A 23,811-nucleotide genomic window follows, 5' to 3' on the forward strand; every position below is an offset into this window, starting at 1 on the left:
CGGGTGAAACTTGGATTTGGTACACAAGAGACAAAAATGTTTCCATTTATCTTTGTAGGTTTTGGCAGTGGTCTTTTCCCTGGCATTCTGAAGGATTTTCCTACAGTCTGAAGGAATATCTAGCATGGCAAACTCATTGAACTTGAGCCAGGCTGACAAGTGTAGCAATATCAGGTTGGGATGATGGATCTGACCTTGGTTCATTGTCAGCAATGTGTGGTTGCTCTGAAAAAGGAGTAGGAGTTCTGGAAACCAGAAATGTCTGGTCCACCTGGGAGCAATGAGGAGCTTGGCAAATTTCTCTTCAGATTCCTGAGGAACCATTAAGAATCAGTGGGATTGGGGGAAAAGCGTACAAATAAATCCCTGACTATCTCATCAAAACCGCATTCTCCTGTGGGTGCTAACTTGTGAAGAATTGCCATTTCTGGTTCTCTCGTCGCAAACCGGTCTAGGTTTGGCTTGCCCCAACAATGGAAGAGGTTTTCCACAGTTTATTTGAGCCTGCGTTTGTGACAGGTGGCTTGGGTCCTGCCTAATGAGTCAGCAAGGACAATGGATATTCCTGGCACATGTTCTGCTCTGAACCTTATTTAGTGTTGTAGAGCCAAGTTCCAGATTTCCTGCGCCTGTTGAGATAGCACTGGTGAGTGTGTGCCTCCCTGCTTATTTATGTAATGCATGCTAGTGGTATTGTCCATATGAATTGGCACTGATGACCGTGCTATCATGGGGAGGAAACAATTTAATTCCAGGATGATGGCTTTCAGTTCTAGAAAGTCTAAGTGCAATTTGGTCTGTAGGAGATTCCATTTACTGCTGATTGTTTGGTCTTGGAGATGAGATCACATCCCTCCGTGGACGAGTCCATTCCAGAAATGATGGACCTTTGGATAGGTCAGGCTTTGTGTCCACCAAAGCATGGCTTTGATCGTGGCTGGGGTAATTTAAATGACGCTGTTGAACGGCCCCTGTGTTTGCAGTCATTGCTTGACTAGCTCCTCTTTTAGCGATCCCATGTGAAGGTGACAATTTGGAATGAGAGGGTTGTAAGAAGAAAGCATTCTTAGGAGTGATTTGTTGATTCAGACAGAAACTGACCTTTTTGTGCTATGTTTCTGTGTCCTGTGTTAAATTTTCGTTTGCCTGTCTTGGGAGGAGAAAGCCTGATCCAGCAATGCCCCCAAGAAGATTAAGGCTGTGGTTGGGGTTAGATGCGATTTAGAAGGTGAGACCTAGATTGTTGAATAGTGATAGACAGGCTGTTGCGTCCTTTGCTGTTTGTTGATACATGTGTGATTTTATCTACCAGTCGTCCTGGTAAGGAAAAACTTCTACTCCTCCCTGTCATAGATAAGATGCCTGTGGAGCTAACTTCTTGGTGAAAATGTGTGATGCGGATTTCAGTCCGAACTGTAGCACCCTGAACTGATAGTTGATGACCGGCTACCAATTGGTACATGAAATTATGTATCCTAGAGTTCCAGAGCAGTCATATGATCCCTTTGGTTGGGAAGGTGCAGTACATTCCAAAGGGTAACCATGCGAAAGGACTGTTTCTTTGAGAATTTGTTGAGTTTTCAAAGATCTAAGATGAGTTTGTCAATGTCCTTACTTTTTCCGGGTAAGGAAAAAGCAAGCGTAGAAGGCAATTCCCCTCTAAGTTTCGGAACCACTTCTATTGCCCCTTTTTTCAGCATGTCTTATATTTGTTTCAGTTGCTTGTTGTGAAGTTTATGTTGAAGAAATCTCTAAATATTGAGTGCACATTTGTCTACTGGGTTGTTCTGCAGTTCACACCTTGCTAATAGCCTCAGTTTCTTCACATGTTGCGGTTCAAGGGGCAATTTGTCTATCTGTGCTCTTTTGTAATTAGAGTCAACAATTTCTACTTGTGTTTAATTTCAGAAATGTTTAGTTAAAATGCTTTTTAAAACCAACAAACCCAATTAAAATTGTCAAAAAAAGAAAACTGTCTAAATTTTTAGTTGAGTAGATGAAGTGTTGAATGTAAAACATAAATTGATTGTGGATCAGAGAAATCCAGCGCAATCCACTAGAATTTACAGTGGGGGTAAGCTCAGAGGGCGAAGGGGAGATGCACATTTCTACACTACAATACACAATACCTAAACTCTCACAAAGAATAAAAGTGGCCGCCATAGATGAGCTCTTGAGGATCAATAGATGTGAGTAACAAAATATCTGATCGAGACTTCTAGTTGCAGATTCCTTACCTTAGAATTACCCCCAGGCGTCAGACTGGATACGGAGATTTTTCTACGAGCAATACCCTTGCGTGTTGGTAGGTGGTGTCTTTCGACTCTTCGTGCGTCGTAGTCGCCGTGATGGCGTCGGGAGTAGTACATAGACACCCCCTCAACGTAGTGATGTCCGTTCTTTTCTTTCCGCCAGATAGAGCTACCCTAGTTTCTTTTTTTTACCAATTTCGACCCTTTTGTTGAGTTTTGTTGAGTTTTTTGGTGCGTCGAGGATGTCCCTGAAGACTGAGTTCAAGCTCTGCGAGGACTGTCACCTCATGATGTCGGTGACGGATCTGCATCAGGTTTGTTTGTGGTGCCTGGCCCGTGACCACGACCCGAAGTCATGCTCCGAGTGCCGGGCCATGCACCCGAAGGCCTTGAGGGAGCGTTCTCCCAAGCTCATGGTGGTCTGGCGGTCTGGCGCTCAACTCCTCTTTAGTCCCGGTCTCACTCGAGACCGTTCACGGAGCCACCACCACTCGTCTTCCTCCAAATCTTCGGGTACAGGTAAGAAAAAGTCGTCGTTGAAGCGGTCCCATTGCACTTCGACTTTGCCCTGTCGCTCGGCTGATGCGACGTGGGAGGAGCGTCGACGCTCAAGGCCTTCGTCCTTGGAGCCTGCTTCTGGGTCCGCACTGTGCTTTGCTGAGTTTCCGGTAGCCGGAGCGACCCCCGCCCAACTTAGAGTTCTATGTGCCCATGCGCCTCATTTTTGAGTGGACAGACTTATGCTATTGTGGTCAGTAAGGTGGCTGAGGTCCTTGGCCTTGAGCTACCTACTGTAGAGGTCAGGTCCAACCTCCTGACGGGTGCTTCAACCTGGGGCTTCCACATCAGAGCCTCTTTTACCATTCAGTGAAGCCCTCACCGATGTCCTTTTGGGTACTTGGTCCAAACCCAACACATGGGCTCCTCTGAATAGGACTATTGCACGCCACCATCGGCCCGCCCTGAACGTCCCAAGGGAGCTATAGAGAAGGTCCCTGTGCCAGAAGTAGGTTGTGGTTGTTATTCCCGCTACTTTCTGGTGCCGAAAAAGGACAAGGACTTACGTCCTATCCTAGACCTTCAGGACCTTAACTACTTCCTCAAGAAGGAGAAATTCACAGTGTTCACCCTGGCTCAGGTTCTGTCTGCCTTAGACCCAAGAGACTGGATGGTAGTGTTGGACTTGCAGTACGCCTATTTCCACATCCCCATCCTGCCTGCCCACAGACGTTACCTACAATAAGTGGTAGGTCACGAGCACTATCAGTTTACCATGCTCCCCTTCGGCCTTACCAGCGCTCCTCGGGTGTTCACGAAAGTGTTGGCAGTGGTTGCAGCTCATCTTCGCAGGTTAGGGATCTCGTCTTCCCTCTACTTCGACGACTTGCTGTTGAAGGCAGGCTCGCCCCAGAAAGTTATCTTCCACCTTCAGACTACGGCAAGCCTCCTGCACACGCTGGGGTTCTCTATAAACTTACCAAAGTCACACCTGACTCCCTCTGACTCTCCCTTTCATCGGAGCTGTTCTGGACACAGTGCAGTTTCGAGCTTATCCTCCCGAAAAGCGAGTCCAAGATATTCAGGCTATGATTCGATCTTTCAGCCTCTGTCTTGGGTTTCGGTGAGACTGACTCTGAGGCTGCTGGGCCTCATGGCTTCCTGCATCCTGCCAGTGACACATGCCAGATGGCATATGCGGGCTCTGCAGTGGGATCTGAAGTTCCAGTGGGCACAGCATCAGGGGAATCTCTCCGACATGGTCCAGATCTCAGAGGGGACTGCGAAAGATCTGCAGTGGTGGCTTTCAAATCCACATTGGGTCCATGGCAGATCCCTCTCCCTTCCCCAACCAGATCTATCTATAGCGACAGATGCATTGCTCTTGGGTTGGTGTGGCCACATGGGTGAGGCGGAGATCAGAGGCCTCTGGTCTCTGGCGGAGTTTGGGCTCCATATCAATCTTCTGGAGATCCGGGCGATCAGGCTTGCTTTGAAAGCATTTCTTCCCTCTCTCAAAGGGAAGGTAGTGCAGGTGTTGACGAACAGTACTACCGCCATGTGGTACTGCAACAAACAGTGCAGAGTAGAGTCCTGGACCCTTTGTCAGGAGGCATTACATCTCTGGAACATCAGGGCATTACCCTGGTGGTTCAACATCTGGTGGGTTCTCAGCGTCAGAGCGGACAAACTCAGCTGTCGATGCACAGCTGATCACGAATGGTGTCTCCATCCGGAGGTGGCGCAAGGTGTCTCATCAGTTGGGAGAGCCCTTGTTAGATTTGTTCGCCTCCGCAGAGAACGCACGATGTCAGCTGTTTTCCTCGTTGGCGTTTCCAAAATGGCACTTGCTCCGGGATGCTTTTCGTCTCGAGTGGAACTCCGGCTTCCTTTTCGCCTATACCACTTCTGCCCTGAGTTCTCAAGAAAATCAAGAACGACTGGGCCCAAGTCATCATGGTGGCTCCGGGCTGGGCACGGAGAGTATGGTATCCAGAACTATTGAGTATGGCTATCGATCCTTGTAAGGAAATGCCTCCTTGGCATGGTTACCCCCTGACTTTTTGCCTTTGCTGATGCTATGTTTTGAATTGAAAGTGTGCTGAGGCCTGCTAACCAGGCCCCAGCACCAGTGTTCTTTCCCTAACCTGTACTTTTGATTCCACAATTGGCACACCCTGGCATCCAGATAAGTCCCTTGTAACTGGTACCTCTGGTACCAAGGGCCCTGATGCCAGGGAAGGTCACTAAGGGCTGCAGCATGTATTATGCCACCCTAAGAGACCCCTGACTCAGCACAGACACACTGCTTACCAGCTTGTGTGTGCTAGTGAGAACAAAATGAGTAAGTCGACATGGCACTCCCCTCAGGGTGCCATGCCAGCCTCTCACTGCCTATGCAGTATAGGTAAGACACCCCTCTAGCAGGCCTTACAGCCCTAAGGCAGGGTGCACTATACCATAGGTGAGGGTACCAGTGCATGAGCACTGTGCCCCTACAGTGTCTAAGCAAAACCTTAGACATTGTAAGTGCAGGGTAGCCATAAGAGTATATGGTCTGGGAGTCTGTTTTACACGGACTCCACAGCACCATAATGGCTACACTGAAAACTGGGAAGTTTGGTATCAAACTTCTCAGCACAATAAATGCACACTGATGCCAGTGTACATTTTATTGTAAAATACACCACAGAGGGCACCTTAGAGGTGCCCCCTGAAACTTAACCGACTATCTGTGTAGGCTGACCGGTTCCAGCAGCCTGCCACACTAGAGACATGTTGCTGGCCCCATGGGGAGAGTGCCTTTGTCACTCTGAGGCCAGTAACAAAGCCTGCACTGGGTGGGGATGCTAACACCTCCCCCAGGCAGGAGCTGTAACACCTGGCGGTGAGCCTCAAAGGCTCACCCCTTTGTCACAGCCCCGCAGGACACTCCAGCTAGTGGAGTTGCCCGCCCCCTCCGGCCCCGGCCCCCCACTTTTGGCGGCAAGGCCGGAGAAAATAACGAGAATAACAAGGAGGAGTCACTGGCCAGTCAGGACAGCCCCTAAGGTGTCCTGAGCTGAGGTGACTCTAACTTTTAGAAATCCTCCATCTTGCAGATGGAGGATTCCCCCAATAGGATTAGGGATGTGACCCCCTCCCCTTGGGAGGAGGCACAAAGAGGGTGTACCCACCCTCAGGGCTAGTAGCCATTGGCTACTAACCCCCCAGACCTAAACACGCCCTTAAATTTAGTATTTAAGGGGTTCCCTGAACCTAAAGATTTAGATTCCTGCAACTACAAGAAGAAGGACTGCCGAGCTGACAAACCCCTGCAGAGGAAGAACAGAAGACACCAACTGCCTTGGCCCCAGACTTACCGGCCTGTCTCCTGCCTTCCAAAGAAACCTGCTCCAGCGACGCTTTCCAAGGGACCAGCGACGCTTTCCAAGGGACCAGCGACCTCTGAATCCTCTCAGGACTGCCCTGCTTCGAAAAAGACAAGAAACTCCAGAGGACAGCGGCACTGCTCCAAAAGAACTGCAACTTTGTTACAAGGAGCAGATTTAAAGACCCCTGCAACTCCCCGCAAGAAGCGTGAGACTTGCAACACTGCACCCGGCGACCCCGACTCGACTGGTGGAGAACAACCAACTCAGGGAGGACCCTCCGGCGACTCTACGACTGTGAGTAACCAAAGTTGTCCCCCCTGAGCCCCCACAGCGACGCCTGCAGAGGGAATCCCCAGGCTCCCCCTGACCGCGACTGTCTGAACTCCATTTCCCGACGGCTGGAAAAGACCCTGCACCCGCAGCCCCCAGCCCCTAAAGAAACGGAACTTCTGTGCAGGAGTGACCCCCAGGAGGCCCTCTCCCTTGCCCAGGTGGTGGCTACCCCGAGGAGCCCCCCCCTTGCCTGCCTGCATCGCTGAAGAGACCCCTTGGTCTCCCATTGAAACCTGAAGGAAACCCGACGCATGTTTGCACACTGCACCCGGCCGCCCCCGCGCTGCTGAGGGTGTACTTTCTGTGCTACTTTGTGTCCCCCCCGGTGCCCTACAAAACCCCCCTGGTCTGCCCTCCGAAGACGCGGGTACTTACCTGCTGGCAGACTGGAACCGGGGCACCCCCTTCTCTCCATTATAGCCTATGTGTTTTGGGCACCTCTTTGACCTTTGCACCTGACCGGCCCTGAGCTGCGGGTGCGATAACTTTGGGGTTGCTCTGAACCCCCAACGGTGGGCTACCTTGGACCAAAAACTCAAACCTGTAAGTGACTTACTTACCTGTGAAAACTAACAATAACTTACCTCCCCCAGGAACTGTGAAAATTGCACTGTGTCCACTTTTAAAACAGCTTATTATGTTTTATGCAAAAAGTATACATGCTAAAGTAATGATTCAAAGTTCCTAGAGTACTTACCTGCAATACCTTTCAAAAGAGCTATTACATGTAAAATTTGAACCTGTGGTTCTTAAAATAAACTAAGAAAAGATATTTTTCTATAACAAAACCTATTGGCTGGATTTGTCTCTGAGTGTGTGTACCTCATTTATTGTCTATGTGTATGTACAACAAATGCTTAACACTACTCCTTGGATAAGCCTACTGCTCGACCACACTACCACAAAATAGAGCATTAGTATTATCTCTTTTTACCACTATTTTACCTCTAAGGGGAACCCTTGGACTCTGTGCATGCTATTCCTTACTTTGAAATAGCACATACAGAGCCAACTTCCTACAATCCTCCACTCAGACTACCTCTTCGGGCAGATCTTGTGTCGCAGCAGCAGGGGAATGTTCTTTACCCGAACCTGTCCGATCTCCACCTTCATGCATGGAGATTGATCGCCGCCAGTTGATTACTTTTGATCTTCCACCTGAAATCTGTGATGTTATCACGGCAGCCAAGCGTCCCTCCACCAAAACCATGTGGCATGGTGCACCATCATATCTGTTGATCCCCTCTCTGCCCCTCTATCTGAGGTTCTTTTGTTCATTCTTTCTTTGACCCAGCAGGACTCTGCTTTGGGCACCCTTAAAGGGGATTCGTCTGCCATTTCGGCCTTTCTTAGGTTATCTCATCAGCCCTCACTCTTTAAATCTCCTATTGTGAGTAGATTCCTAAAAGGTCTCACTCATTTATTTCCTCCTACTCCATTTATCATGCCTCAATGGGACCTCAATCTTGTCCTTACCTATTTAATGTGTACTCCCTTTGAGCCGATGCTCAATTGTCCCGTAAGGCTCCTCACCTTCAACACTATCTTTCTTGTTGCCATCACTTCTGCTTGCAGGGTGAGTGAGCTTCAGGCCCTTTCTTCCAAACCTCCATTCTTGTCTGTGCACTCTGAAAAAGTGGTGTTGCGCATTAAGGCTTCCTTCCTTCCCAAGGTGGTTGCACCTTTTCATGTGGGCCAGTCCATCACCCTGCCTACTTTTTACGCACCCCACATCCTTCCCATGACTCCACTGTCTGAACTCAAAAAGAGCATTGACGTTCTATCTTAATCGTACTAAATATTTCCGGTTGGTCGATCAACTGTTTGTCGGGTATGTGGGTGCGAAGAAAGGGAAGGCGGTGCAAAAACATACCATCTCTCAATGGGTAATTTGCATCAAGGTGTGCTACGCTTTGGTCAAGAAGCAACCCCCTGAGGGCCAGAGCGACTGCTGCTTCCACTGCATTAGCACATGGAGTCCCTGTCCTGGATATATGCCAGGCAGGTACGTTGGCGTCCCTGCACACGTTTGCTAAACACCACTGCCTGGACAGTCAGGTCGGTCAGGATGGCTACTTTGGTCATTCAGTCCTGCAGGACTTTCTAGTGTGATCTTGGTTTGCAGCCCACCTCCGAGGATGGCATTGCTTGGGTATCTATTTTAAGGTAAGGAATCTGCAACTAGAAGTCTCTATCAGATGTACAAGTTACTTAACTTCGGTAACTAAATATCTGGTAGAGACATATTCTAGTTGCAGATTCCTTACCGACCCAACTATCCATCCCGCTTGCGAACTGATTTCTAGGGACAGGGATTACCCTTCAGGTCCTTAGCTCTGGCGCACTAATCTCTGTGTTCTTAGGGCGTGGAAAGTCGTTAAAAGAAACTGACATCACTGCGCTGAGTCAGCGTCTTTGTACTGCTCCCGACGTCATCACGGTGACTATGACGCGACCGATGCCACCTACTGACGAGCGAGGGTATTGCTCATTGAAAAATCTCCGGATCCAGTCTGACGCCTGGGGGAAATTCTAAGGTAAAGATTCTACAACTAGAATATGTCTCTACCAGATATTTCATTACCAAAGGTAAGTAACTTATACGTTTGCTTGAGCACGCTAATTTGCAAACTTTGTCTTGGGTGCCAAAATGCGAAACATCTTTGCTTTAGAAACTGGCACATCCTGTCAATGCAGTGTTAGCATGAACAAGAGAAGATAGCTGCTGTGAATCAGTTTCATTGTATTAAATCTAAGCAAAGTGTTTACATTTCAGATCTCCATGGTAAAACCAGTGATCACATCAGTCAATCACGTTGACAAATATTTTTGTTTTTTCTCTAGTTCGTTGATATTGGAATAGTAACCAGTATTGAAGTGAACCACAAGCAAGTGGATATGGCAAAAAAGGGCCAGGAAGTCTGTATTAAAATAGAACCTATTCCAGGAGACTCCCCCAAGATGTTTGGACGGCACTTTGAAGCTACGGACTTCCTTGTTAGCAAGGTACTGATGTTTCCTACAAGCGTTTGTAAATAACATTTCATTTTTAAAATCTTATTTTCTAGCTGTTTATATATTATCTGATCATTTTCTCAGGCATCCTAATTATAGTGAGTTCTGATTCTGATGGAAGCGAAGCCTGTATTTTTAATGTATAGTTTTGTTTTCTGTCGTCTTAATTAAACCTACAGACCTCGCGTCACCAGCAAAAAAAAAACAGGCCGTAGGTACCAGGGGTATCATTTGCCAGGGACTTAAACTGGTAGCAAAAGAGTTTGCAAATTGTGCAAAACAATCCTGAGTGCCGGGCCATGAACCCAAAGGCAGTCCCTTAAGCCACTCGCGCCCGCCTCTCTCTTGTTTCATCGTCGTCTCATTGAAAATTGTCGGGAAATTTGGGTAAGCATAAAAAGAAGTCAAAGAAGAACAAGCATTCTTCGACTTCACCTTGTCAGTCTGATGACATGACGAGGGAGAAGGAGCGTTGTCGCTCTAGGCCTATGGCCTCAGAGCCTACTTCTGGGTCAGCTCTGCACCTCTCCGAGTTTCCAGGAGCCAAAGCCACTGCTGCCCAATTGAAGGAATTCTACAAGGCCATGCACCTCTTCTTTGGGCAGTGCACCTCCATCGAAGTGCCCTCAGACCCTGCAGGTTTGACAGGAGCCCCTTCGGGTTCTGCGCTGGCAGCTTTGGCTCCGGGGGCACCCAGGGATCCACTTCTGGATCTGAACCGGCATCCGTCAAACCATTGTGACCTTCCCCATCAGTGGTTCTGGTGTTGATGCTCCTTATGCCTCCCATGCCCGTGGGTGGTATCAAACCCATATTTATTGCCATCCCCAACAGGGGGCCACCCGATTCTGACTTTGACGGGGATGTTGCTCCCTAGGTCAGATCCTGTCCCTTATTCTGAAAGGTATGAGTTTGGTGAGAGTAAAGGGGGGGTCAGCTAGACCCTTTCGAATACCAGCTTGAAGACCTTATGGGCTGGGCTCAGGAATTGTGTGAAGCCAGCGATCTGGACACCTCCCCGGATGATGGAATGCTTTCTCCTCCTACCCTGTCTGCAGAGGAGGGAGTGTCATATTTCATGGTGGTGCGAAGAGCAGCTGAGGTCTTGGGTCTCAAGCTGCCTTCGGTGGCTGTCAGGACTAACCTGCTGACTGAGGTGCTTCTGCCTGGGACTTCCACGTCAGAACCCCTTTTGCCCTTTAATTAACCCCTCACTAATGTCCTGCTGGAAACCTGGTCCAAACCAAGCACAGGGGTTCCTGTGAACAGGACAAAAGCCTGCCGCCATGGACCTGTGCCTAACAACCTGGCGTTCCTAATTCAACACCCTACCCTTGAGAGCTTGGTTATCCAAGCCTCAACATCTTGAGGTGTGTTCCCTCCCACACCCCTAGATAGGGAATCCAAGAGGCTGGATCACCGTGGGAAGAAGTTGTTTTCTTCCTCCAGTCTGGCATTGCGGTCTGTGAACACTTCATTTTGTGCCGTTATAACAATTTTTGGGGGGATTTATGGGTCATGGTTGCACAAGTGTTACCACAGGCCCCGGAGGAGGCCAGGGCCGTTCCCTCCCAAGCTGTTGCTGACAGGAGAGATGCAGCTAAGTTTATAATTCGATGTGGACTCGATACAACCTACTCTCTGAACAGATCGGTTGCTTCGACGGTGGCCTTGAGGGACCATGCCTGATTGAGGACATTGGGCTTTTTGGGGGATGTCCAACCCATTCTGATGGACATGCCCTTTGATGGCACCTGTCTCTTTGGAGACAAAGCAGACTTGGCTCTCCAGCACTTTTAGGAGTCGTGGATTACGGTCTGCTCTCTAGGTCTTGTGACTGGTCCTCAGTCTGCTTTTTGCCCCTTTTATGGCTACTGAAGGGATGCCCAGCCACGTCCGTTTCCCGCCAGCCACCATGTTGCACATGCTGCCCAGCCTCTGCATGGCCAGGGGCATGGAATCCAGTCTCTGTGTAGATCGGGGAGCCAGCGATTTAGCCAGTCCATCTCGCCCCCTACCACTGCAGCCTCCAGACCTTCCTCTTCTGATATTTCACCACCAGGTACCAGTCAGAGGCAGGATTCACCATCACCTGCCCCGCTGGCACACCATTATGTCAGACAGGTGGGTTTTGCAAATAGTCCGAAGAGGCTACTCCCTCCCCTTCGAGACTACTCCTCCATCCATGCCACCATCCTACGATTGGATGACGGAGGATCACCTGGCACTTCTCTGCGAGGAGAGGATCCCTGTGCCAGAAGTAGGTTGTGGTTGTTACTCGCGCTACTTCCTGGTGCCCAAAAAGGACAAGGGCCTCTGTCCTATCCTAAACCCCTGGTCCCTCAATCTGTTCCTCAAAAAGGAGAAGTTCAAAATGCTCACTCTAGCTCAGGTCATTTCTGTCCTCGACCCAGGAGACTAGAGGTAGCGTTGGACTTGCAGGATGCTTATTTCCATAGTCCCGTCCTGCCTGCCCACAGACGTTACTTGCAGTTCTTGGTAGGGCACGTGCATTTTCAATTTACTGTGCTCCCCTTTGACCTTACCAGCGCCTCTCGTGTGTTCACCTAAGTGATAAAGTTGGTCCCAGTTGCGCAGGTTAGAGTTTTCAGTCTTCCCCTACCTCGGCAACTGGCTGTTGAAGGCAGGCTTGCCCTGGGCTGTTGTCTCCCTCCTCCAGACTAAGGCTGGCCTCCTGCATTTCCTGGGATTCCCTATAAATGTGCCGAAGTCACACCTGACTCCCTCTCAGACGCTCACTTTCATCAGAGCTGTTCTGGATACGGTGCGGTTTCGGGCCTGCCCTCCCGAGCGGGGAGTCCAGGATATTCAGGCTATGATACCAATGTTTCAGCATCTATCCTGGATTTCAATGAAACCGACTTTGAGGCTGTTGGGCCTTATGGCCTCATGGCCTCCCTAATCCTGCCGGTGACACATGCCAGATGGCATATGCGGGCTCTGCAGTGGGACCTGAAGTTTCAGTGGGCACAGCATCACGGAAATCTCTCCGACATGGTTCAGATCTCGGAAGGGACTGTACAAGATCTGTAGTGGTGTTTTTTGAACTGCGATTGGGTCAGAGGCAGATCCCTCACCTTCCCCAACCAGATCTCACACTGGTAAAGAATGTGTCACTCCTGGGATGGAGTAGCCACATGGGAGAGGTGGAGCTCAGAGGCTTCTGGTCTTCCACGGAGTCCGAGCTCCATATCAATCTTTTTGAGCTTAGGGCGATCAGACTACCATTGAAAGCATTCTTTCCCTCTTTCAAAGGGAAAGCGGTGCAGGTGTTCAGACAACACAACCACCATGTGGTACTGCAATAAGCAGGGCAGGGTCATGGACCCTTTGTCAGGTGCCCCTGTGCCTTTGGACGTGACTGAAACTTAAGGGCATATCCCTGGTGGTTCAACATCTGGCGCGTTCTCTGAACGCCAGAGTGGATGAACTCAGCCGTCAATGTCTGGTCGATAATGAATGGCATCTCCATCCGGAAGGGCACAAAGTCTCTTTCAGCAGGGTGGAAAGCCTTGGTAGGTCTGTTTGCCTCTGCAGAGAACACGAAGTGTCAGCTGTTTTGCATGCTGGAGGTTCGAAGGCGTTACTCGCTCTGCAACGCTTTTCATCTCAAGTGAAACGCAGTCCTTCTTTACAACTTTATGGCAATACCACTTCTGCCCAGAGTTCTTGAAGATGAAGAACGACCGGTACCAAGTCACTTTTGTAGCTGGTGACCTGGCACGAAGAGTCTGGCATCTGGAGCTCTTGAGCATGGCCATTGATCCTCCACTCAGACTGCCTCTTCTGGTGGTTCTTCTGTCACAGCAGCAGGGAACGGTTCTTCACCCAAACCTGTCCAGTCTCTGCCTCCTTGCGTGGAGGTTAAGCGGTAGCCGTTGACAGCTTTTCACCTTCTGCCCAAAGTATGTAATGTCATCTTGACAGCCAGGTGTCCCTCCACCAAAACGGTTTACTCCCGTTTTTGGAACAAATGTGTGGCATAGTGGACAGATAAGTCTGTTGACCCCCTCTGTGCCCCTCTTTCTGAGTTTTCCGAGTTGTTTGTTCTTTCTCTGGCCACCCTCAAGGGTGCTTTCCTCAGGATTGCCTGACCAACCCTTGTTTAAATTTCCCATTGTTTGAAGATTTCTAAAGGGTCCTACCCGTCTATTTACCCCTTCTCTGTTTATAGTGCCCCAGTGGGATTTGAACTTAGTTCTTACTTTTCTAATGTGTGCTCTCTTTGAGCCACTTCACAGTTGCCCACTTCGGCGTCTTACTTTGAAGACTGCCTTCCTTGTAGCCATCGCAGAGTGAGTGAGCTACCGGCTCTATCCTTGAAGCCACCTTTCATCTCCATCCATACTGACAAAGAGCTGCTTATACCAGGGCTTCCTCTCTACCTAAAGAGGTCACGCCCTTTTATGTAGGCCAATCTTTCACTTTGCCTACTTTTTTCTTACTTTCACTTCCTTCAAAGGAAGAGGAGAGACTCCACCGCCTGGACCCAAAAAGAGCATTGGCGTTATATCTTGATCGTACCAAAGTGTTATGGGTGGATGATCACCTCTTTGTAGCTTATGTGGGTGCGAAGAAAGGTCGAGCAGTGCAGAAGAGAACCATTTCTAGATGGGTTGTTCTCTGCATTAAAATGTGCTACGCACTGGCTAAAAGGCAACCACCAGAGGGTTTACGCACTCTCTTCCAGAGCAGCAGCGGCTACCACTGCGTTAGCATGCAGAGTTCCAGTCCTGAACATCTTCCAGGCAGCAACGTGGGCATCCTTGCGCACTGTAGGATGCTGGCTCTCTATATACTTTTGGTGATCCACTGGAATCTCTGCACGGGGAGGCGGGGAACTGAAGAAGCACTCCTCCCAGGTAAGTACAGGCGGTGTCATAGGTTGGTCTCCGGGATTTAAGGAGAGCACTGACAGTGCAATTTTCAGAGTCTTCAATGTTAACCTATTAGAAGAAAACAAGAATGCAGTTTTTCAGGTAAGTACTCGACTTATAAATCTAGTCTTTCGTGTTTTAGGTCAACACCAGTCAAGGTTCAAATCAGCTTCATAGCTCCTCCGGCGAAGGCAGAGGATGGGATAGGTCTCTGGTAAGACGCTCCTCAGACTCAAGTGAGACAAACACTCACTCACACTCAGCCTCTCGATTGAACTTTTTAAGCGATCAAGTTGGTTAGCTAGTTACAGAACAGGTAGACACTAAACACTTATTTTGCAAGAGGTGGATTACAAAGGGATATCAAATAGGCAAAAAACGTGTTGATTTTATTCCATTCATACACCTGAGTCAGAAGGATCATTGCACCCATTACTGACTCGTTCTGTTTCTTTTAATCATGACAGGTTTCTGCTCTCCTGGGGACTGAGCAGCTCAATCGCCAGGAAGGCAGAACAATGCATTTCCTTTGGTAGGAGGGTGTTACACCATCTCCCTTTGGAAATAGGTGTTACAGGCTTGGGAGGGGTAGCCTCCCAGAGCCTCTGGAAATGCTTTGAAGGGCACAGCTAGTGCCCTCCTTGCATAAGCCAGTCTACACCGGTTCAGGGACCCCCAGTCCCTGATCTGTCGCGAAACTGGATAAAGGAAAGGGGAGTGACCGATCCCCTGTCCATCGCCACTCCAGGGTTGGTGCCCATAGCTCCTCCCGAGTGTCCCTGGCATTAGCCATCTTGGATTACAAGGTGTGGGGACCCTCTGGAGACCTCTGAGTGGCCAGTGCCAGCAGGTGACATCAGAGATCCCTCCTGATAGGTGCATACCTGGGTAGGTAGCTAACCCCCCCTCAGGGCTTTTTAGGGTCTCTCCTCTGGGTGTTTCCTCAGATTCGGTTTGCAAGATTCCTCCAGGACTCCTCTGCGTCCTCTGATTCAGCTTCTAACCGTCAGATCAACCGCAGACTGCTCCAGGAACCGCTGTAACTGCAAAAAAGTATCCAGGACGGAATCCTGTGACCTGCAACTTCAGCTCCAGCCAGCTTTTGCAACAGTTTCCAAGGTGTGCATGCTATGAGGACTGCCAGTCTTCACCCTGCACCAGAAGAACCAAAGGAAACTCCTGTGGAGTGACGGGGTCACTTCCCTGCTTCTGCAGGCACCCTTCTGCGACAATACCCTGGTGCTCTGGGACTCCTCTCCTGACAACAAGCGTGCTCCCTGGAACACAGGTGGTGGACCGAAGTGACCCAGACTGTGCAAAGGTCCAGCTGTCCAAATTTAGTGGAGGTAAGAGCTTACCTCCCTGTGCTGCAACAGTATCCCTGTGCAGTGCGTCCTCTGCAGCTCCTTGGCCTTCTGTGCACTTCCTACAAGAATCCTTTGTGCACAGCGTAGCCCAGGTCCCCTGCACTCCATCCTGCGACGCTCAGCTCCCTGAGTTGTTCTCCGGCGGCATGGGACCTTCCAGTGTAGTGCTGCGACGGTCAAACTTTGCATCTTCTTTGTCCCCGTGTTCTGGGACTCCCTTGGGTGCTGCCTGGTCTTCTGAGGGCTCTCTGAAGTGCTGAGAGCCCCCTCTGTCTCCTCAGTCCGAGCTGAGACCCGCACGGGTGAGTAGCGCGCTTTATAAATGTTAATGATTTGATTTGATTTGATTTGAGACCCCCAGGTCCCTCCTGGGTCCAGACAGCTCCTTTTTGAAGCATACCGTACATGCTTGAACCAAGGCTTGTTGCTGGAATCCAGCGATGCATACAGCCTGCATCCAACAACTCGACATGGAACATCACCTGCACCAAGCAGAAACCCGCAGCCATCTTCTTTGGTGCTCTTCTGTACTTTTCTTCTTATTGGAGAATCCACTTTTGCACCATCTTCTAGGTTGGCAGGGGCTCCTGTCCTTCCTGGTCTCTTCTTTGCCTTCTGGACTTGGACTCCTCTCCTCTCTCCACAGGTCTTCAAGTCCAGGAATCCATTGTTTGTTGCTTGCAGTCCTGAGGAAACTTGCTGTACTTTACTCCTGCTTTACTCCAGCTTTCCTGGGCTCTGGGGTGGGGTACTTTACTTACCTTTGGTGTTTTCCTACACTCCCAGCGCCCCTCTACACAATAACACTTGCCTAGGGGGGAATTTTTGATGTATTCCACTATTTTAGCATATGTTTTGTGTTTCCCCTAGGCCCATTGCAATCTATTGTATTTTCTACTGTTTGCACTATTCTATGAGTGTTTACTTACCTGATTTTGGTTACTAGTATACATATTGTGTATAATACTTACCTCCACAAGGATTATTGTCTCTAAGATATTTTTGGTACTGTCACCCCAAATAAATACCTTTATTTTTGGTAACACTGAGTATTGTCTTTGCTTCTGTATAAGTACTGTGTAACTATAAGTGGTATTGGAGGAGCTTTGCATATCTCCTAGTTCAGCCTAAGCTGCTCTGCTATAGCTACCTCTATCAGCCTAAGCTGCTAGAACACTACTACATTTCACTAACTGTACCTGGCATAAGGTGTAAGTACCTGAGGAACCCACTACAAACCAGGCCAGCCTCCTACACCCTGTCCTCAAAGGAACCTCCACGAAGGACTCCAGAACCTCCCCGGATCCGTGAGTCCTGTCCACTCTGCACCCGATGCCCACGGTCCATATCCAGGTGGCCCACCGGTCCAGAGACGGTCCCCAGCCGATTCTGACCTTGAGTCCACCCTAGGTTGACCCATCCTAACCAACACGACTCAGCCTGCAGCCTAAATCCAGAGGACCACCCCGACTGCGACTGGCTCAAGTGAAGATTTCCTGATGCCTAAAGGTACCCCTGCACTCGGAGCCCCCTGGGTTTGGGGAACCCACCCAATGCTCCAGCAGCTTCCAGTGGGCTCTCTACTCACCTGTCCAGCAGTTGTTTTTAATCAGTTGACTCCCTGGACAACACCTGCAGCATGTTTGTGTGTGTTTGGTGCTGACCTGTCCTTCTCCCTTATTGCTAGGGTAGTCACTTACCACCAGGTACCCAGTGCTCAAAGGAGTGATGAGGCACTCTGACATTTTTGAAGATCCGGCTAGGGCACACATCATTACATCATGGGTGGAAAAAAAATATTAACTCTCACCCTCTAATCCCATTTTCATCAGTGGCCAAATCTCGCCTGATTCCTTAGTGGTTTCCAATGCTTGTAAGAGAGCAAACTCCCAAACCACCAGTGACGCGCCACCTCCTGACAAGGAGACCACGCTCATAGATGCTTCTGGTAAACATGTAGCAGCTCAAGCCGCCAACCACTGACATATAGCATACACTCGGGGACTGTTAGCCAGCTATTACTGCACCCTCTCGGTCAAGATGGAGGAACTCCTCCAATACCTTCCAGTAGAGCATTAAAAAAGAGGCCAGGAGATAACTACTGAGGTACAACATATCTCCTACAATTCCACAGCTGCTAAAGGGATCAACACTAGCATCTTATTACGCTGCCATGTGTGGTAACGCATATCCAGTTTTAAACCAGAGGTGCAGCAGACCATACTGAACGTTCCCTTTGACAAAGGGCACCTCTTTGCCCGTCAGGTTGATCAGGCAGTAGAAAAATATGAGATACAGATGTGGCTAATTTATGGGTGCCTCGCAAACCCCTACTACTCGTGGGTCCTTTTGCCATCATTCACACAAACGGGCTCTAAGACTTCATCTACATATGCCTCTTTGTCCTACAATAGAGGCCAAAGCCAGGAGTCCTCCCCAAGAGGTTTCTACAGAGGCACCAGTAGGGGAAATAACACATAAGAAAGTGGTAAAACAACTTCACCATGTGGCACATCCTCTGCCACACAGAAAGGACTTCCCTTCTCCTTCACCCAACTACTCAACACCTGTCAGAGGACAATTACCACAGTTCTTCCCTGCCTGGCAAAATATAACATCAGATCAATGGGTGTTGGATATTATCCAACATGGTTACTGTCTAGAGCTCATTTTGACACCTTCAAAACATTCACAAACTCTCCACAGAACACACCAGTCTTCTCAAGAAGGAGGTTCAGGCTCTACTGCTCATGAGAGCCATAGAACCCCTTCCCACACAACATCAAGGGACAGGAGTATTATCCAACATGGTTACTGTCTGGAGCTCATTTCAACACCTCCAAACATTCACAAACTCTCCACAGAATAGCTCAGTCTGCTCAAGAAGGAAGTTCAGGCTCTACTACTCATGAGTCGTAGAACCCCTTCCCACACAACATCGAGGGACATGAGTATTATCTAAGATGGTTACTGTCTGGAGCTCATTTCGACACCTCCACCTCTAAACATCCACAGACTCTCCACAGAACACCTCAGTCTGCTCATGAAGGAAGTTCAGGCTGTACTACTCATGAGAGCTGTAGAACCCCTTCCCCCACAGCATCAAGGAACATGAGTATAGTCCCTGTACTTCCTGATCTCCAAGACGGACAGATTATTGGGGCGAATTTTAGTTCTGCCGCCGCTAAATCATTACTTCCTGTCAGAACACTTTCATATGGTTACCCTCCAGGGCCTGATCCCACTTCTTCATTAGGACGATTTTCTCTCAGCATTAGATGTACAGGACATCTATTTTCACATCCCTATACACCCTGCACATCGCAAATATCTGAGATTTGTGATGGCAGACAATCACTACCAATTCAAAGCCCTCCCATTCAAAATAACTACTACGCCACTAGTATTTACAAAATGTCTAGCAGTAGTAGTAACAGCACACTTAAGCAGACAAAACATTCATGTTTTCCCATGTCTAGATGACTGGCTCATCAAAGCCAGCACTCTCCCACCTTGTCTACATCACACCCAAACTACCATAGATTTGCTCCATCAACTAGGCTTCACCATCATTTTCCAAATATCTCACTTTCAGCCTCTTCAAATCCAGCCTTATCTCGTAGATGTTCTAAACAGCTTATCCCAATGCAGCACAAATACAGAACTTTCAAACACGAATATTTTTTCACCTCAACCAGCAAGTTACAGTCAGGTGTGTCATGAGACTACGAGGCATGATGGCCTCATGCATTGCCATAGTGCCAAATGCCCATCTATGATGCATCCATTGCAGGAATGTCTAGCGTGTCCGTGGTCTCAGTCAGAGGGTCACCTGGAAAATCTACTCTTGGTAGACAGCCGCACTCATCGCTCTCTGCAGTAGTGAAACAAAGACAAACTTGTTAAAGGGGTGGCCTCTCTTCAACTTTCTTCCTCAGACCATACTTTCAACAAACGCATCTCAGAGTGGAGTGCTCACTTCCAGGATCTCTCAGTCCTGGGTCTCTAAGATTCCAAACACCGTAATGTACACATCAGCTACCTAGAACTTCTTGCTATTCAGCTAGTGCTAAAAGCGTTCAAACTTCACCTGATCAACAGCATTGTCCTGATCCTCAGGGACAACATGACAACCATGTATTAAGTGCAGAAACAGGGGGTGGGACACATTCTCCACAGCTGTCTCACCTATTGCAGTCAATTTGGCTTTAGGCTATTCATCACAAAATCCATCTACTAGTGGAACACCTCCTGGTGGCACACAACAATTTTGCCGACCTCCTCAGCAGGATGTGGCAACAAGACCACTAGTGGGAACTCCACCCACAAGTCCTGCCACCCTACTTTCAGAAGTGGGGGTTTCCAGACATAGACCTGTTTGCAGCAAATGAAAACACAAGATGCCCAAACTTTCCCTCCAGGTTTCCTCATCCTCAATCAAAAGGCAATGCTCTATGAATGAACTGGTCAGGGATATTGGTCTACGCTTTTCCATCTCTCCCTCTTCTCCCATTTCTGGTTCGGAAGCTCAAGCAAACATTCCTCAAACTGATACTAGTGGCTCCCCCTTGGGCCCAGCAGCCTTGGTTCACAACCCTTCTAGAACTATCAGTAGTTCCTCAGAAAAAGCTTCCCCTCAACCCAGAACTTCTCCCTCAGAACCATGGAGAAATTAGGCTCTCAAATCCCAAGGATTACATTTTGAGATATGGCTCCTGAAGTTATAGAATTTGGATACTTTAACCTGCCACAAGAATACATGGATATTCTTAGAGGCACGCAAGCCCACCACTAGAGCATGCTACCCAGCAAAATGAAAACGTTTTGTTATCTATGTAGTGCACCGGTGTATGGGGGCACTATGCACATAGTCCTGGCAACCCTTATTGGTTTACGGGGTTACAAATTACAATCCCAGAAGCACTCTTTTCTGGTAGTGTGGGCGAGCAGCTGGTCTTATCAGAAGGTAGTGCTAAGCATTTTTTGTACTCACAGAGGCAATAGATGAGGCACACTCAAGAAGAAACTTGAGGCCAATTATTATAAAACATAGATACTTTGTGTTCGATGGCATCTGTCGCTGTAGATACACATGGTATGCATGAGCTCGCCATCTGGTGTTGGGTCGGAGTGTTACAAGTTGTTTTTCTTCGAAGAAGTGTTTTCGAGTCACGGGACCGAGTGACTCCTCCTTCTGTGCTCATTGCGCATGGGCGTCGACTCCATCTTCGATTGTTTTCTTTCCGCCATCGGGTTCGGACGTGTTCCTGTCGCTCCGAGTTTCGGAACGGAAAGATAGCTGAAAACGGAAGATTTTCGACGGTATCGTTGCGATCCGGTTCGAGATAGACACATACGACGACGCGTTGAACATCGAAGCGCTTCGGTGCCCTTCGGGGTAGATTTCGGCACCCCGTCGGGGCCTAGTCGGCCCGACCGCGTGGAGAACAACGCCGATGGAACGGACCCCGTTTCGATTCTGCCCCGAATGCCACAACAAATATCCTTATACGGACCTACACTCGGTCTGTAACCTGTGCCTGTCACCCGAGCACAGCGAAGAATCCTGTGAGGCCTGTCGGGCGTTCCGGTCCCGAAAAACTCTGCGCGACCGTCGAGCGAGAAGACTGCAGATGGCGTCCACGCCAAAGGAGCGTCGACAGTTCGAGACAGAAGAGGAACAGGAGGGATCCTTTTCCATCCAGGATTCAGACTCCGACGAGCTAGACTCTACAAAAACTGTGAGTAAGACGTCGAGATCAGAACTTAAAAAAGGAAAGAAGGCCCAGGGGACGCCACTGCCAACCGGCCATGGCTCCACCCAAATTCTCGGTGACCAACAATCGGCACCGAAAAAGGCCCATTCAGTGTCGAGATCGTCCGACTTCGGTCGAGACACCGGCACGCAGCCTCCTCGGGACCGAGAGAGTGCTAAACAGAAGCATCGACACCGAGAGTTCGGTGTCGACACGGATCTACGCCGAGACAGTGGCGCCGAAGACCATAGATGCCAAGAATTTTCGGCACAGAAAAAGAGGAAGGTTACCTCGGAGCCGAAAAAACAATCAACAGGGTTTTCGGAGCCGAAAAAAGCGACATCAGACCCTGTTTCAGGCTCCTATACTGAAGAGCATTCTATGTCTTCACAAATGAAGAAACATAGATTTGAACAAGAACTGCAATCCACTGACGTGGATCACACGCAAAAGCGTATCTTTATTCAGCAGGGGACTGGGAAGATCAGTACCCTTCCACCTGTCAAACGAAAGAGAACGCTTCAGTTTACTCCTCAGCAACAAACAGCACAAAAGGTAACACCTCCTCCCTCGCCTCCACCTGTAACTCCGGCTTCGTCAACTTACACCCCGTCCCATTCGCCAGCTCACACCGCCATGAGCCACGATGACCAAGATCAGGATGCGTGGGACTTGTACGACGCACCAGTGTCTGATAACAGCCCAGACACATACCCAACTAGGCCATCACCACCGGAAGACAGCACAGCCTACTCACAAGTGGTGGCTAGAGCAGCACTATTCCATAATGTGGAACTACACTCGGAACAAGTAGAGGATGATTTTTTATTTAACACCCTCTCTTCAACCCACAGCTCCTACCAAAGCCTGCCGATGCTCCCAGGCATGCTACGCCATGCAAAGGACATTTTCAAGGAGCCAGTTAAAAGTAGGGCAGTGACGCCTAGGGTGGACAAAAAGTATAAGGTGCCTCCTACGGACCCTGTATTCATCACCTCTCAGCTGCCACCAGATTCTGTGGTGGTAGGGGCTGCCAGAAAACGGGCAAATTCACACACTTCTGGGGATGCACCTCCCCCAGATAAAGAAAGCAGGAAGTTCGATGCAGCCGGGAAGAGGGTTGCTGTCCAAGCAGCAAACCAGTGGCGCATCGCAAATTCACAAGCGCTGCTAGCGCGATACGACAGAGCCCACTGGGATGAGATGCAGCATCTCATTGAACATCTCCCAAAAGATCTGCAAAAAAGAGCAAAACAGGTTGTTGAGGAGGGTCAAAACATTTCCAACAATCAAATACGCTCCTCCATGGATGCAGCAGACACAGCCGCAAGGACCATTAATACGTCGGTTACCATCCGTAGGCACGCATGGCTCAGAACGTCTGGATTCAAGCCAGAAATTCAGCAGGCAGTGCTTAACATGCCAGTCAACAAAAAACTTCTGTTCGGTCCGGAGGTCGACACAGCCATAGAAAAGCTCAAGAAGGACACTGACACTGCCAAGGCCATGGGCGCACTCTACTCCCCGCAGAGCAGAGGATCTTATAACACCTTCCGCAAAACACCTTTTAGAGGAGGGTTTCGGGGTCAGGCCACACAAGCTAGCACCTCACAGTCCGCACCGCCCACCTACCAGGGATAGTACAGGGGAGGTTTTCGGGGCCAGTATAGAGGGGGGCAATTCCCTAGGAATAGAGGAAGATTTCAAAGCCCCAAAACCACTACCAACAAGCAGTGACTCACACGTCACTCACCCCTCCCACACAACACCAGTGGGGGGGAGGATACGTCAATATTACGAAGCATGGTACAAAATAACTACAGACACATGGGTCCTAGCAATTATCCAACATGGTTATTGCATAGAATTCCTGCAATTCCCCCCAGACATACCACCAAAATCACAAAATTTATCAAAATACCATTCACAGCTTCTAGAGATAGAAGTTCAAGCACTACTGCAAAAAAATGCAATAGAATTAGTACCAAGCACACAAATAAACACAGGAGTTTATTCACTGTACTTCTTGATACCAAAAAAGGACGAAACACTGAGACCAATTCTAGACCTCAGAGTAGTAAACACATTCATCAAATCAGACCACTTTCACATGGTCACACTACAAGAAGTGTTACCATTGCTCAAAAAACACAACTACATGACAACCCTAGACCTCAAGGACGCATATTTCCATATACCAATACATCAATCACACAGGAAATATCTAAGGTTTGTATTCAAAGGAATACATTACCAATTCAAAGTATTGCCTTTTGGTTTATCAACCTCTCCAAGAGTATTCACAAAATGCCTAGCAG

General features: G+C 49.0%; 1 protein-coding gene across 1 annotated transcript in view; it reads left to right on the forward strand.

Annotated features, from left to right (window-relative positions):
• EIF5B (eukaryotic translation initiation factor 5B) overlaps positions 1-23,811 on the forward strand; it is a 675,161-nt gene that overhangs the window by 624,188 nt on the left and 27,162 nt on the right. The window contains exon 23 of the mRNA XM_069204389.1: positions 9,302-9,463. Coding sequence (XP_069060490.1) covers positions 9,302-9,463 — 162 coding nt within the window. The remainder of the gene's footprint in view (positions 1-9,301; positions 9,464-23,811) is intronic.

Source organism: Pleurodeles waltl, chromosome 8 (genome assembly GCF_031143425.1).
Source record: "Pleurodeles waltl isolate 20211129_DDA chromosome 8, aPleWal1.hap1.20221129, whole genome shotgun sequence".
NCBI classification, from domain to species: Eukaryota; Metazoa; Chordata; class Amphibia; order Caudata; family Salamandridae; genus Pleurodeles; species Pleurodeles waltl.